Source organism: Babylonia areolata, chromosome 26, assembly GCF_041734735.1.
Source record: "Babylonia areolata isolate BAREFJ2019XMU chromosome 26, ASM4173473v1, whole genome shotgun sequence".
NCBI lineage: Eukaryota > Metazoa > Mollusca > Gastropoda > Neogastropoda > Buccinidae > Babylonia > Babylonia areolata.
In genome coordinates, this window is record NC_134901.1 from 32668261 (window position 1) to 32685860 (window position 17600).

General features: G+C 40.8%; 2 protein-coding genes across 5 annotated transcripts in view; one reads left to right on the plus strand and one right to left on the minus strand.

Annotated features, from left to right (window-relative positions):
- The window catches only part of LOC143300703 (uncharacterized), a 13382-nt gene extending 172 nt beyond the window's left edge, over nucleotides 1-13210 (minus strand). Inside the window, exons 1-5 of one of the 4 annotated variants that reach the window (XM_076614568.1) lie at nucleotides 13067-13210; nucleotides 11201-11319; nucleotides 7105-7152; nucleotides 1099-1200; nucleotides 1-667 (exon numbers count right to left, since the gene is read on the minus strand). The exon at nucleotides 1-667 is cut by the window's left edge and continues 172 nt beyond it. In XM_076614568.1, the coding sequence (XP_076470683.1) occupies nucleotides 608-667; nucleotides 1099-1200; nucleotides 7105-7152; nucleotides 11201-11302 (312 nt within the window). In that variant the 5' untranslated portion in view covers nucleotides 11303-11319; nucleotides 13067-13210 and the 3' untranslated portion in view covers nucleotides 1-607. Of the gene's footprint in view, nucleotides 668-1098; nucleotides 1201-7104; nucleotides 7153-11200; nucleotides 11333-13066 lie in introns of all 4 variants that reach the window. The other 3 variants (XM_076614567.1, XM_076614570.1, XM_076614569.1) reach the window with 3 other exon arrangements.
- A 249-nt stretch (nucleotides 13211-13459) lies between these two features.
- LOC143300529 (glycine receptor subunit alpha-2-like) overlaps nucleotides 13460-17600 on the plus strand; it is a 59665-nt gene continuing 55524 nt past the window's right edge. Inside the window, exons 1-2 of the mRNA XM_076614267.1 lie at nucleotides 13460-13687; nucleotides 15972-16135. The gene's annotated coding sequence lies outside the window, so the exon portion shown is untranslated. The remainder of the gene's footprint in view (nucleotides 13688-15971; nucleotides 16136-17600) is intronic.

The following is a 17600-nucleotide window of genomic DNA, read 5'->3' on the forward strand; positions in this document are numbered from 1 at the left end:
CTGATCATGGCGTTCTAGCAAAGCTTCAGATTTCCGCTCAGACTCAAATGATCCCTTTAAAAGGAGATGTTCAAATGCATTGTCAATTTAATCTTTTTATGAAAACATACAAATGCCTTCATATATATATATATATATATCTTGAGAGTTTCTCTTCGATTTTTGATAAAGCAAGTGTGCAACAACTGAGAACAGACCAACATCTTAAAAAATAATTATGTTACAATTAACCATAAAAGTTTAAGACACGACACATACTCTGCATTAGTATACGACTCTCACTCTCTCTCTCTCTCTCTCTCTCTCTCTCTCTCTCTCTCTCTCACACACACACACACACACACACACATGCGCACACATATACGCACGCACGCACATGCACACACAGACACATAGACAGACAGACAGACAGACACACACACACACACACACACACACATGATGGTGATTCGGATTCACACACACATACACATACATGCAAAAACTCGCATATGTGCATGCGTGGAAGACACGAACACAAGCACGTCTGTGCGTGCGAACACCCTCTCATACATCAACACATGTACATCACACATACATCGATTGACAAAGACGCATACCCATTCACTTACTCTATTTCAAAATCTAAAGCTATGTAAGATTGGAGAATACTCACGTTTGAGATGTCCTGTGAAAGACAAGCGACAGAGGAATTAAACCATTCTCGTGTTAAATTAAAAGGAAGGACTGAAAGAAAGAAAAAGCAACCGAGCCGACAACTAGACAACTGGACAACTCCACATCCTGTTTGTCAGCTCTCTCTCCCTCCCCCCCCCCCTCTCTCTCTCTCTCTCTCTCTCTCTCTCTCTCTCTGAACAATTTAACTTGACTATATATGGTATCCAGTGTATCAGAGGTCTCCCTATGACAAAAGACAGTACTGTATTTTTTTCAATTACACTAAAACTCATAACGCGAACAATTTGAGTAAGCAGCAATCAAGCAGGCAAATGAATCAACAAACCAACAAACGAACAAAAGCACAACAAAGTACAGAAGGAACAAATGAAGTACGAATCAAAGGACTGCAGATAGACAGAGCAAAACAGAGAGTAGTACCCGGAGCTTTGCCAGGCGTCCATTTCTGGTCAGAAGTCGGAACATGCCGTGATAGTCCGCAGTGGCACTGACCACCAGCCACTCCTTCTCCTCTGTGCTCAGCTGACATCACAGCACGTGACATCAGATGACATCAAATCACATCACATTAAATCACATGGCATTACATCACATGGCATGACATAACATGGCATCACAGCACAGCACATCACGTGGCATCACATAAATTCAAGTGACATCACGTGACATTACATGATATGATGCAACACAGCATGGTCTGAGAGGGGGGCTGGGGGGGGGGACAGACAGACAGGCAAGGCACAGACATGTAGACGGAAAGAGGGACAGACTGACCACCAGCTACTTAATCTCCTCCGTGCTCAATATATCACATGACATCACAATATTACATCATACCACATCATATTGCATCAAATGACACTACATGACACCACAACACATCATATCACATCATAACACATCACGCCACATCACAACACATTAAAGCAACAACAAAACACATCACACCACATCACATCATATCACAACACATCACAGCAACCACACATCACACCACATCACACCACATCAAATCACATTACATTACATCACAACACATCACATAACACCATATCACATCACAACACATCACATTACATCACACCACATCACATCATATCACATCACAACACATCAAATTACATTACTTCACAACACATCACATCAAATCACAACACATCACAACACACCACATCACATCACATCACAAGACATCACACCACATCAAATCGCATTACATCACACCACATCACAACACATCACATCACATCACAACACACCATATCACAACACACCACATCACATCACATCACAAGACATCACACCACATCAAATCGCATTACATCACACCACATCACAACACATCACATCACATCACATCACAACACACCATATCACAACACACCACATCACATCACAGCACACCACAACACATCACAACACATCACACCACAACACATCACATCACACCACATCACATCACATCGCAACACATCACAGCAACAACATATCAAATAAAGTTACATCACACCACATCACATCATATCAGAAAACAAAGAATCACATCACATCACATCAGATCACAACACATCACAGCAACAACACAACGCATCACACCACATCGTATCACATCACACCACATCACATCAGAACACACCACACCACATTACAACACATCACCACACATTACAGGAACAACACATCAAATCACATCACATCACAACACATCAAATCACATCACACCACATCACATCACAACAAATTAAATTAAATCACACCACATCACATCACAACACATCAAATCATATTAGATCACACCACATCACATCACAACACATCAAATCATATTAGATCACACCATATCACATCACACCACATCACATCAAAACACATCACATCACATCACAGCAACAACACATCACACCACATCATATCACACCACATTACAACACATCACATCACAACACATCACAAAACATCACATCACAGCACTGCACAGCACAGCAAGAACACATCACATCACATCACAGCAAGAACACATCACATCACATCACAACATATCATAGCCCATCACAACACAACACATTACACCACAAGACATCACACCACATCACATCACATCACATCACAACATCAACACATCACATCACAGCAAGAACACAACACATCACATCACATCACAACACATCATAGCCCATCACAACACATCACACCACAATACATCACATCACTCACAGCATCAACTCAACACATCACATCACATCACAACACATCACAGCAACAACACAACACATCACATGATATCACAGCAACAACACAACAACAACACAACAACAACACAACACAGTCCATCACACCACACCACATCACATCACATCACATCACAGCAACAACACAACACATCACATGATATCACAGCAACAACACAACACATCACATGATATCACAGCAACAACACAACACAACAACAACACAGTCCATCACACCACACCACATCACATCACATCACAACACATCACATTACAACACATCACACCACAACACATCACCTCACAACACATCACAACACATCACAACACATCACACCACAAAACACCACAGCAACAACACCACACATCACACCACAACACATCACAACACATCACAACACATCACACCACAAAACACCACAGCAACAACACACCACATTACAGCAACAACACAACACATCACACCACACCACATCTCAACATATCGCACCACATCACAAAACACCACATCACTTGCCAGAGAGACAGACAGCCACAGACAGGCAGAAAGAGAAAGGCAGATGGAGAGAGACAGAGAGAAAAAGAGACAAAGAGCAGCATAGAGATATCTCTGATTAAACTTGCATTCTTATGTTGAATGAGCACGGCCTCCTCAACTGACAACAACGGCAAAGATGAAGATGATAATGTAGCTGTACGACATTGCATTAGACCTATGTTGCTGGGCAGCTGTGAAAATGTCCACTTTTCTTTCAATCACTTCTTACCATCGTTTCTCGGTTACCTTTTCTCCTGGTGCAGAAGGGAAAATAGTGTTCTTGCAATTTCGCCCATCATGAGAAGTCGCAGTTCTAACCCCCGCAGCACACTTCAAATGATGCTTACCGTCTGTTGAGACAAGTGATCTGAGAGACAAGCCCTACCTTTTTTCTTCTTTTTGTTTGTTTGTTTGTTTTTTGTTTGACAATTTTTTAGCTGCTGAATCCACATCAGCCGGTGTTAGCCTCGGCGGCTCCCCAACTCCACCTCTACAAGATCATATATTACAAGAGACCAGTCAGACCCGATACAAAAGAATCATAGACAACTGGAAACAATTTGTTCCGCAGTGGTTATAAATATAGCCCTGGCTTTTGATAGAAACTAGACACGGGGCTTTTGATAGACACGTGGCTTTTGATAGAAACTAGACACGGGGCTTTTGATAGACACGTGGCTTTTGATAGAAACTAGACACGGGGCTTTTGATAGAAACTAGACACGGGGCTTTTGATAGACACGTGGGTTTTGATAGAAACTAGACACGGGGCTTTTGATAGAAACTAGACACGGGGCTTTTGATAGACACGTGGCTTTTGATAGAAACTAGACACGGGGCTTTAGACACGGGGCTTTTGATAGAAACTAGACACGGGGCTTTTGATAGACACGTGGCTTTTGATAGAAACTAGACACGGGGCTTTTGATAGACACGTGGCTTTTGATAGAAACTAGACACGGGGCTTTAGACACGGGGCTTTTGATAGAAACTAGACACGGGGCTTTTGATAGACACGGGGCTTTTGATAGAAACTAGACACGGGGCTTTTGATAGAAACTAGACACGGGGCTTTAGACACGGGGCTTTTGATAGAAACTAGACACGGGGCTTTAGACACGGGGCTTTTGATAGAAACTAGACCCGGGGTTTTTGATAGGTGTGTGTGTGTGCGCGCGCGAGCGACCGCTCGTAAAATCATTTTGTTTATGATAATTTCGGTGAAACTGATAAATGTCAATTTGTTAATCGTCTGCTCACAGCAGCACACAGACCGGTTCCACCACGGGAAATAACTTCGTCTACAGAACTGTATTCCATCATAGCGCAACAAGCTTCTTGAAAGATGACCCATCAAAGAACATTTCAAAATGAGAAAATGTCCTTGTTTTTGTTTCGTCCGTGTGATCACTGTGACCCGGTGTCTTCTCTTCTTCTTGTCAGCCCGTCAAATGAATGGCGTACAAAAAGACATTGGACTTTGCAGTGTCTAGGTTTCTTATTTCTACCCTTATCTATAACCCGTGCTTGCTTGTTTATTCTACCACACACACACACACACACACACACACACACACACACACACACACACACACACACACACACAAGATAGAACGAACGAACGAAATGTTTTATTCAAATAAAGGCCATAGCCCCTTACTGAAGAGGTGTGACACATGTACATTGAAATATAGGAATCATAACAGTCATACTAAATACAACAGTAACATACTTTGTATACCATAAATTGCTCACAATCAAAGTCTAACTACTACAACAGCAATATACCACACATGTTATATAGTACACTTACAAAATAAACAAACAAACAAAAACAACGACAACAACCACAAAACAAACCACTACGATAGTATAACCTTCAACCTTTTCAAAGATTTGTAAATATAGACTGCAAGCCCACCAAGGGTAGTTTCCTTTCTGGATTATAATAAGTTCAATGTAAAACTACAAGGGCTGTTATAATATTTGGGTTCAATTAACTGTAGTCTAAGGTCTAATAGGGCAGGGCAACAAAACAAAAAATGGATCTCATCTTCTTTTCCCTTTTGACACAAGCGACACATCTGTTCACGTTCACCATTGGACCTGTATCTTAAACGATGGCTGGCAATATCAGAAATACCAAATCTAAATTTAGTCAAAGCACATTTAACATACCTACTCATTCTAATCATAAGATATGGCTCAGTCACACACGTAGTCTTAAAAAGTCTATATTGAGCAAATCTATCACTGGTATATATATGGTCATGCCAGTCCTGCCATCTGCAATCAATGACTCTTTGTCTGAAAGTTTTTATGAAACCAGGAATACACTGGACACCTTGGTTGTCCCATACATAAGAAAATCCATGTGAATTTAGAAACTGACGAACATTTGTAACCCATGTCTTTTTACCATGCTTATCTAAATTGTACAATGTCTTATAAGCTTTACATGGCAACCTATTTTCTTCCATACGCATTATTTTTAACCAGTACTTAATAGATGTAATGTAAGAATTTATATAAATTGGAAACCTCCCTACTTCACCATATACAAGATCATTTGGAGTTCGACTGTCAACATTGAGGAAGCATTTCAATGCAAACAGATGTATTTGTTCAATTTCTAAGCCCTTCTCAAACGCCCAAATTTCAGCACCATATTGTGCTATTGGTTGAACCTGGGAATCAAACAATTTATTAAACAAACTAAAAGAGCTACAATCCAGCTTATATAAAACATGAAGAATAATCATAACAGCTTTCTTTGCTCTGCAAACTATATCTTGGCATGCTGAACTAAAGCTAAGTCTGGTTGAAAAGTAAATCCCAAGGTATTTATGTGCATTCACCACAGTGACACTTTCATTGCCATAGACCCACCTCTCATTTCGTGCCAAATACCCCCCTTTACGAAAAACAATAATATTTGTTTTTGACATATTAACCTTCAGTTCTAGTCTTGTTGCCGCCATATACAAACTGTTCAGTTGTCGTTGTAAACCAACTATTGTTGCAGATAGTAAGACAATATCATCAGCAAAGAGTAAAATAAATAATTCAATCAAATCAAAGGTAACACCATGTTGTCCATTTTCAATTATCTCGAATGCAAGTTCATTGATAAACAGAGAAAACAAAACTGGACTACATACATCCCCTTGTTTGACCCCACGACTGCAATAGACAAAGTCTGACAATTTAGCCCCCGATCTTATTCTTGCTTTCACTTCATTATACATACTTTTGAGACAAAAATACAGCTTACCTTTTATATCATTTTTCAATAAAACAGGCCATAACAATTTTCTAGAAATGGAGTCAAATGCTTTCTCAAAGACAACAAACGCAACATATAACTTCTTATTATTTGCAAATTGTTTCTGAACTGCAGCTAATAACACAAATATATGATCAATTGTAGAATAGTCTTTTTTAAAGCCAGCTTGATATTCTCCAGTTATATCATTCATTGTTATCCATTCTTGTAATCTATTGTTAATAATAGAGCTATACAATTTACTGCATATGTTACATAAAGAAATACCTCTATAATTATTCACATCATTGACATGAGCGTGTGTGTGTGTGTTCCCAGTGTAACAGGCTAAAAGGAGAATGTGCACTGAAACATATGATGACGTGTGTACTCACTGTGACATACAAGGAGGCAACAGGCATGCGTGACACGCTGTCAGAGTCCTGCTCAGAAATGACACAAATCGCTAAATTCCTGAATACACAGAAATGAATAAATAAAATTCAAGTGAAGTATCTTTTTTTCGTGTCTCAGTCTGTCTGTCTGTCTCTCTGTCTCTCTCCCAATGCCTCCCTCTCTCAATGTCGCTCTCTCTGTCTCTCTCTCTTTCTCTCTCTGTCCCATTGTCAATGGGCAAAATAAGCCTAACCACAATAAATCATTTGTTCGTTCGTTCGTTCTCTCTGTCTGTACTTCTTTCCCTTGCAATGAGGGTTCTCTTCTATGAAATGGTTATATAAAAGTTAAACCAATCCAACGCAACACACCAATCAAATTAAATGATTAAAGAAGAAAGTTCCTTAAATAGCACAAAATGAGTAATTTTTTTCTATTTACAATATAAATCTCACTCACCAATGCACAACAAGGAAAGGGGGAGAGGGGGATGGGAAGAAGGAAGTGAAAGGGAGGTGAGGCCAACACAATGTTCACTGATATATCAGATTCACACAAACATACACACGCACGCAGGCACGCACACACACACACACACACACGCGCGCGCGCGCGCGCGCGCGCGCGCGCGCTGTCATAACATCGAGTTTGGGGTTGATGTCATGACAGTACGATCTGAACTCGAATTGTGGAAAAAGGCGGTGGAGCACGTGCTTCAGGCGCTGAGGTGACAGTGTGCTCAGCAACAGGAAATGCAAACTGGTCATCCCGTGAGGTGACAGTGTGCTCAGCAACAGGAAATGCAAACTGGTCATCCCGTGAGGTGACAATGTGCTCAGCAACAGGAAATGCAAACTGGTCATCCCGTGAGGTGACAATGTGCTCAGCAACAGGAAATGCAAACTGGTCATCCCGTGAGGTGACAATGTGCTCAGCAACAGGAAATGCAAACTGGTCATCCCGTGAGGTGACAATGTGCTCAGCAACAGGAAATGCAAACTGGTCATCCCGTGAGGTGACAATGTGCTCAGCAACAGGAAATGCAAACTGGTCATCCCGTGAGGTGACAATGTGCTCAGCAACAGGAAATGCAAACTGGTCATCCCGTGAGGTGACAATGTGCTCAGCAACAGGAAATGCAAACTGGTCATCCCGTGAGGTGACAATGTGCTCAGCAACAGGAAATGCAAACTGGTCATCCCGTGAGGTGACAATGTGCTCAGCAACAGGAAATGCAAACTGGTCATCCCGTGAGGTGACAATGTGCTCAGCAACAGGAAATGCAAACTGGTCATCCCGTGAGGTGACAATGTGCTCAGCAACAGGAAATGCAAACTGGTCATCCCGTGAGGTGACAATGTGCTCAGCAACAGGAAATGCAAACTGGTCATCCCGTGAGGTGACAATGTGCTCAGCAACAGGAAATGCAAACTGGTCATCCCGTGAGGTGACAATGTGCTCAGCAACAGGAAATGCAAACTGGTCATCCCACTCTGCGCGCACGGTTGTGTTGGTTGCAGGAATGACCGTGGATAGACAGAACGTGGTCTTAAGTGAAGGACACTTATGTTCTGAAAGAGTTCTAGTCAACGTCCTTAATGTTGGGACTGTCGAGCTTTAGGAAAGCTGATGTTGAAGTAGTTGTAATACTGTGTTCTGGAATTTATTAAATTAATTTTATATTCGTTGCAATCATTTCTTCTGAATTTTACACATTTAGGATTCTCCTTTACTTTCGAGAACAATAGTTTGGTAAGACTAGAATTTGACGAGGTGAAAGCACATGTAAATACTCTTTTTCTCTTTTGCCAGTTAAGTTGGGTTCTGAGGATGTTACAGGATCCCCAGCGCCTGTTTTCAGACCTGATGAGCATCTTCAGCCTTTGAGGAGCCCATCAGGAAATCTTCGGATGAACTGAAGGAACGCCACGAAATATTTTTTTAATGCAAAGATGTGTGAACATTGTGAAAACCTAACCTGAAAGTGTAGGGGATAATGGGAAATTTATGACATTTTCTCCCTGGAATGCTGTAATAATGTTTTATCCCGGGAAGGAAAAAGTGGACGTGTATATGTATTTTTCTTTGATTTTTTTTAATGATAAGAAAGGAGTGTCTTTAATTTGTCCTGTTATTTATCCATGGATTGGAGAGAACTCAGACTGAGAGCGTTGTGTGCGAGTCTATCTGTCATGTCAGCTTGCTTTGAGTGAATGCAGCAGTGTGACACACTCACATCGAATTCCCATACCAGCTTCAAATGACCGTATATATCAGTCAGTAGTGAGCAAAACAGAAAATTTGTTTATTAAATGTATGTGTACAACAGACTTTCAAAAGATCGTACATTTTGCATTTTCAGTCATTATACTATGGTATTTTAGTTCTTCTAGTCTCCTCCGAAAAGCACTAACATACATGACCACATCAAGTGTATTGCAATAAACAGTGTAGTCATCACAGTCAATTTCTTCACTAACGCCATCATTAGTATCATGATCGTTGATGTCGTCGTCTCCTCTTTCTCTCTTCGTTTTCTCTCTTTCATTTTTCTCTAAGTTCTGTGTTAGGAAAAGACAAGACTCTAACCCCGATGACAAAGGAAATGACTTTATGATAGCAGGAGGGACATCCCACGTGGGGGCGCCCTCACGTTTTCTCGCAACTGAGAGAACGCGTGGCAGGGGAAGGACCACGCCTCTCGCAATCTCATGGTTTCTCGTAAAGTGAGAGGAAGTGTGAGCGCATTCCCCACAGTTTCTCTCAAAGTGTGACAAAACGTGGGCTGACACCGTCTCTCACTTTAAAAGAAAGCGTGGGATTGCGAGAAAGTGTGGTCGTTCCCCTCCCACGTTTTCTCTCGTGTGAGAAAGCGTTTGCAATCCCCCTTTTTTATCAAAAATATTTCCTTTGGGAGTTGGTTTCTTGTGTTTTCCTAATGCAAATCGTACAGGAAAATCAGAGAGAAAAAAGAAAAGAGAAAGAGGGAGTTGACCACAACGACGATCATGATAATGACAATGGCGACAGCGAAGCGAGGACACTGAAACTTACATCTATTTATTCCATTCCATGTAAGATGGATCACTGCAATGCATCGACCTCAAATTCAACACCGGAAGCAATAGCAAACAAAGAAATTCAAGCAATGTGTATAACTTAAACAGAAATATGACATACCAAGACTTGAACCAAATCTTCCCTGAGGAATGTTGGGAATAACATAAACATGATTCAACTTTCTACATAGATATGTTAAAAAAAAGGTGTTTCATAATGCTTTACCCTCGCTAAGGAAGCATGAAAACGGGACCAAAATAAATTTTTGATGTTTGTTGTGATGCAACCTTTCCTGTCACATTTTATTAGAATGTTCCTTCATTTCATGTTTGTTCATATGTTCATCTGTTTGTGTTAGCATCCTTTCGCATGCAAGGTTGCACTGATAATAGCTTCTCAGTTTCAAAGAGGTCACAGAAAATAATCTTAAAAAGTAAGTGGAAGAAAAATAACAAACCAACCAGCCAAGCAAACAGCCAAAAGGAAGCACACACACACACACACACACACACACACACACACACACACACACACACACACACACACAAACTCACTCACTCACACACACATACATGCACACATTTCTTTTAAACCAATACTATGCTGTTACCGCCTTTACAAACGTCACCATCGTTATCATGATTGTCGTTGTCGTCGTCCCCCTCTTTCTGTTTCCCTTTTCTCTGTCTCAGTTTTCTCTGAGATGTGTGTTTATAGAAAAGAAACCAACCCCGATGGCAAACGAATGTTTTTGATAAAAGTAAGGGGGGCTTCCCACACGTTCTCACACATGTGTGTGTGTGTGTGTGCGTCGAGCGCGCGCGCGTGTGTGTGTGACTGAAGCCTGACTGAATGACACTGGAAACGAATAATGAACCCCCTAAAGGCAGAAGACTCTACCCAGGTGGGCAGTCTGTTGTGCAATAGAGTCCATGTTTGCAAAGCGCTTAGAGCTTGGTCTCATGACCGAAGATAGGCATCGATATAAATCAATCCTCCTCATTTTCAGTCACCATGATGTCAAGAAATACGAACCGTTGCATATGGAGGCGAGGTGGTTGCGGGGATGGAGTGGGAAGTATTGATGTCGGAGAGAGGCGCCTTGACACTGGCCATGGTCTGCTCAATGTCCTCCATCCGCTTCTCGGCACACGCTGCAAGGCCACGCTGAATTCACAATGAGTTAGAGAGAGAGGGAGACAGAGAGACAGACAGAGACAGAGAGAGGAGTCAATCACTTCAAAACCATCTTCGTCAGCGCATTCCACTCTTCTTCCATCTCAATATGATCACATTGCAAACAATCTCCAACATTACAATCAGAGTAATAAACGAAGCAAAATATTAATGTCATCTGTGACAGTAATCACAAAAGGAGATCCATAATTGAACAAACGTTTTTTGTTGTTGTTGTTTTTTAGGGGTTTTTTTGTTTGTTTGTTTTTTCTTTCTTCTCGTTCGTCAGGTATAACATACGTGCCCTCCAGTTAAAACAAACTGGATAAATACGGCTGTGATATACTTGTTAAACAAACTGGATAAATACGGCTGTGATATACTTGTTAAACAAACTGGATAAATACGGCTGTGATATACTTGTTAAACAAACTGGATAAATACGGCTGTGATATACTTGTTAAACAAACTGGATAAATACGGCTGTGATATACTTGTTAAACAAACTGGATAAATACGGCTGTGATATACTTGTTAAACAAACTGGATAAAAACGGCTGTGATATACTTGTTAAACAAACTGGATAAATACGGCTGTGATATACTTGTTAAACAAACTGGATAAATACGGCTGTGATATACTTGTTAAACAAACTGGATAAATACGGCTGTGATATACTTGTTAAACAAACTGGATAAATACGGCTGTGATATACTTGTTAAACAAACTGGATAAATACGGCTGTGATATACTTGTTAAACAAACTGGATAAATACGGCTGTGATATACTTGTTAAACCAACTGGATAAATACGGCTGTGATATACTTGTTAAACAACCGAACTCTGGTAGCTCTGTTTCCAGGAAATGCTTATGTTAATAATTCTGATGACTTCTTCGCTGAAAATATTTTCTATTGTGAGTTTATTAAAAACTGATAGAAAAGTGATATTCTATAAGAGATGGTTGAACAAGAGATGCTTCAAGATAAGTTCAATGAACATTTCATGGGAAAAATTGAACAGATCAGGAACAGCTCTAACCCCAATACACCAAACCTCACTAATGCTGTTGAGTTCTCTGGTACTTTGTTCGTAGATTCGGAGCCTATGTGTGAGAAATGTACACACACACACACACACACACACACACACACACACACACACACACACACACACATACACACACACACACACACACACACACATATGGTGTAGTATGCCTGAGTATGTTGTATGCTTTTGCAAACGTGCGTGCGACAGAGAGAGAGAGAGAGAGAGAGAGAGAGAGAGAGCGCACGCGCGCGTGTTTGCGTATGGTATGTATGTGTAACTGTGACCGAGAAACGAAGAGAGATAGATAGACAGAGAGAGACAGAGAGAAAGAGAGATTATATATATATATATATATATATATATATATATCAGAGATAGAGATATTATATATATATATATATATATATATGTGTGTGTGTGTGTGTGTATTAGAGAGAGAGAGAGAGCAGCGAGAGCAGCTGGTATGTGAATTGATTCAATTCAGTCTCTATTAGTGATCATCCATTCAAACTTTCCACAAAGCACAATGGTCAACAGCATCACGAGTTATGCTGATACATAACGTTCAGATTTCTTCGTTCCCAAGTCAAAAACAGCTTGTGTACAGATGGTGATATGAACAACAACCGTCAGTATAACATCAAATAATCTGACAAAAATGGTCACTTACTAGTTACACAACACAAAGTGAAGTTATTTGGCCCCTTCAGCTTCCTGATTCGAACAACTTGTCACGGGAACACGACAGACACTACAACGGTCACGGGGAAATGCTCAAGGGAAATGATCCTGTGCACCGGGGTCCATCTACTTGTCCAAATGTCGGGAAGTAGACTGTGTGTGTCGCCAGCCTGTTGCTTCCGTGTTGATCCATCCAGCTGTGTGTGTGTGTGTGTGTGTGTGTGTGTGTGTGCATTGTATTAGATGTACTTTCTCTTTGCAACATATCAGTTTATCGGTTTAGAATTTAGAAGACTGTGTTGCGCTCTTGTGTGTCTTCCTGTCACAGGGAGAGAGAGAGAGAGAGAGAGAGAGAGAGAGTCCTTGTTTTCCCATTTGAAACCATTGTACCACGTTTCGGTGGAAGCTTTTGGGGTCCGAAACACCAACAGTGTTGTTCGGATTTCGTGTCAGTGAGTATTTATGACAGCTGATAGCGGAGGTGGTTTGACTGTTTCGTTTCTGTTGATATCCTTCTTCAGCATTTCCTGTGACGTGTTTCCTGACACTGCAGCACCAAAACCCCAGTGGGATTCCCCAGGAACAGCCCCAACGTTCTCAGTTGCAATCTGTAAGAAAGCGTGGAAAGTCACCATTATTTGTCACTGAAATAGTGTTTTGTCGTCGATTTTTTTCTTTAACATAGAATTTTGAGAACATGCGAGATAAAAAGAAGAAAATGGGAAAGGGGAACGACGACAACGACGATCATGATAATAATGATGACAAGCGAAGAAGCTGACAGTGATGACACTGCAACTGGTACTTAAAACTGCATGCCACTTGAGAGAGATCATTGCAATATTCCCACCACAAATTCACCAGAATTATAGGAAACGACAAAATTATGGCAAAGTATATACCACATACAGAAACATATACCAAGACTTGACCCTGACGGATGTGAGCAATAACATCGAAATGAAACAACTTTCTCCATGAATGTGACAGAAAAACTTGTTTCACAAATGCTCTTCCCTCGCTTATGGATCGAGTAAATGGGACCAATATATATTTCGATTTTTTGTTGTAACACATTTTTTTGTTTGTTTGTTTGTTCCATTCATTTAGAGCGTTTCCTCGTTCCACGCTTGTTCATCCGTTCATCTATTTGTGTTAGTATTGGCATGCAACTTCTCATTTAAAGTACTTCTCATAATAATAATAATAATGAGCATTTATGGCGCTTACTCTTACCAAAGTTCTAAGCGCTTCCAAAAACAATAATACATATAGGACAAGTATACTGGGACGAAACAGCACAGGCATCAAGGGACAGTCACTACTTCCACCACGATTTTGCCATTCTCCTATCAAGCACACAACAGACGCACACGAAGAAGGGACACGCAAACTGGAGAGCAATGAAATAGAGATGCCAATCAGGATGTGAAAAGAGTGGTTTTAAGAGAAGATTTGAAGGATGACAGATAATCCGAACTGCGGAGGGAAAGAGGGAGCTTATTCCACGAGGACGGGGCCTGGAAAGAGAATGAGCGTTGGCCCGCGGTCTTGGCATTAAGCGCGGGATACGGAGAAGGTGAGTGTCAGATGAGGAGCGCAACTGTCGCGATGGAGTGTACAGATGTAGAAGATCGGTAAGATAGGAAGGAGCGAGACCGTTCAGGGATTTAACGAGAGACAGTTTATATTCAATTCGTTTCACAGAACTATCAGAAAGATAACACTCCTGACACGAAATAATATTTTCAAACAGTTGAAAAAGAAAAAAGAAAAAAACCGAACAAACACCCTCCACCTCCCAACACACACAACATAAAACGTAAAACGATTACAGTCGATGTCTTCGCTAACGTTATCATCATTATCATTATCGTGATAGCAAGAACTCTTTCTCGCAATCCCACGCTTTCTCGTGAAGTGAGAGAAAACATGGGGGCGCCCACACACATTCTCGCAATGCAAACGTATAACATAATGTTTGAACATCTGTTGACAAATATCAATGTTGTCAAGTACTTTACACACCTATTCTAATAATGCTTGCGAACAAAACAGAAAAGAACAACGGAGAGTGTGTTCGTTGTGTTGGCAAGTTTTCCCTCATTCATTGTCATATTGTCATCATCACCCAGTCATTATTACCATTATCATAATTATCACCATCATCGTTGTTGTCGTCGTCATTGACGTCACTACATTACACTCAGGGTTGGTTCTTATGCGTAAGTTAGGAAAGTCTACTGCGAGGAATCCTTGTCTGTGTCTAGTTTGTTCATTAACTTGGCAACAGGCTTCAGCAGATGCGGTGAACCGTATGTGGATTTGTTCACACGCGATGACGCTTCATTGAACAACAACTGAATCTGAATTGGGCATTGGATTCTGTGTTGACTCCATTAAGATATCTATCTGTCTGTCCATTTATTTCTTTATTTGATTGTTTTGCTTCTCTGTTTCTTGACAGTTTACATTGAGAGAAAACGCACGACAGTATATAAACTCCTGTCTCATAACGAACACTGACCCTCTTGTGGTCATGATACGAGCTCCTCCCCTCTCCCCTACATGGCGGGGTAAATAAACACGTAAAATGTTGCATGTCTGTCTGAGTGTATATGTGCGCACGGCTGAAATCTGGTTGAATGACACGGGAAACGAATGATGAGCACCCAAATGTGAGCATTCAGTCGGCTCTACCCAGGTAGGCAACATGTTGTGCAAATGACTCCGACTTTGTAAAGCGCTTAGAGCTTAGTCTCCCAACTAGTACAGGCGCTATATAAATATCTATATCATTCATTGGTCATCACATCACCAACCATTCATGGTGTACACAGTGTACACCCCGTCCTCGATGTGCGGAAAAGAATGCATATGCTTTCTTTCCTCAGCCAATGAGCGGGCGTCCATTCGTCATTCAGCGTGCGTGCGGTGCACAGGGACCGTTCATCAGCCCTGATGCATTGCCCTCCCTGGCAGAGTGCATGTGACAGTGGACCGGTTATCACGTGCCTTGTTTCCCCCAGTGCACAACGCCACACATCACTGGACTGCCGTAGGTCACATCTTGTAAATTCATCACAGTGTGTTCAGTAAAGTGTCAGTGTGGTATGTTTAGTAAAGTGTCAGTATGGTATGTATGGTAAGTTGTCAGTGTGGTATGTATAGTAAGTTGTCAGTGTGGTACGTATAGTAAAGTGTCAGTGTGGTATGTATAGTAAGTTGTCAGTGTGATATGTATAGTTAGTTTTCAGTGTGGTATGTATAGTAAAGTGTCAGTGTGGTATATATAGTAAGTTGTCAGTGTGATATGTATAGTAAGTTGTCAGTGTGGTATGTATAGTTAGTTGTCAGTGTGGTATTAGAGTAAAGTGTCAGTGTGGTATGTACAGTAAAGTGTCAGTGTGATATATATATAGTAAGTTGTAAGTGTGGTATATATAGTAAGTTGTCAGTGTGATATGTATAGTAAAGTGTCAGTGTGGTATGTATAGTAAGTTGTCAGTGTGATGTGCATAGTAAATTGTCAGTGTGATATGTACAGTAAAGTGTCAGTGTGGTTTGTTTAGTAAGTTGTCAGTGTGATGTGCATAGTAAATTGTCAGTGTGATATGTAAAGTGTCAGTGTGGTCTGTACAGTAAAGTGTCAGTGTGGTCTGTACAGTAAAGTGTCAGTGTGGTATGTATAGTAAGTTGTCAGTGTAGTATGTATAGTAAGTTGTCAGTGTGGTTTGTTTAGTAAAGTGTCAGTGTGATATGTATAGTAAGTTGTCAGTGTGGTATGTTTAGTAAAGTGTCAGTGTGGCATGTATAGTAAGTTGTCAGTGTGGTTTGTTTAGTAAAGTGTCAGTGTGGCATATATAGTAAGTTGTCAGTGTGGTTTGTTTAGTAAAGTGTCAGTGTGGTATGTATAATAAGTTGTCAGTGTGGCATGTATAGTACGTTGTCAGTGTGGTATGTATAGTAAAGTGCCAGTGTGGTAAAGTGTCAGGTTGGTATGTATAGTAAAGTGTCAGTGTGGTATGTATAGTAAGTTGTCAGTGTGGTATGTACAGTAAAGTGTCAGTGTGGCATGTATAGTAAGCTAGTTGTCAGTGTGGTATGTACAGTAAAGTGTCAGTGTGGTATGTATAGTAAGTTGTCGGTGTGGCATGTATAGTAAAGTGTCAGTGTGGTATGTACAGTAAAGTGTCAGTGTGGTATGTTTAGTAAAGTGTCAGTGTGGTATGTACAGTAAAGTGTCAGTGTGGCATGTACAGTAAGTTGTCGGTGTGGCATGTATAGTAAAGTGTCAGTGTGGTATGTACAGTAAAGTGTCAGTGTGGTATGTTTAGTAAAGTGTCAGTGTGGTATGTACAGTAAAGTGTCAGTGTGGCATGTACAGTAAGTTGTCGGTGTGGCATGTATAGTAAAGTGTCAGTGTGGTATGTACAGTAAAGTGTCAGTGTGGTATGTTTAGTAAAGTGTCAGTGTGGTATGTATAGTAAGTTGTCAGTGTGGTATGTACAGTAAAGTGTCAG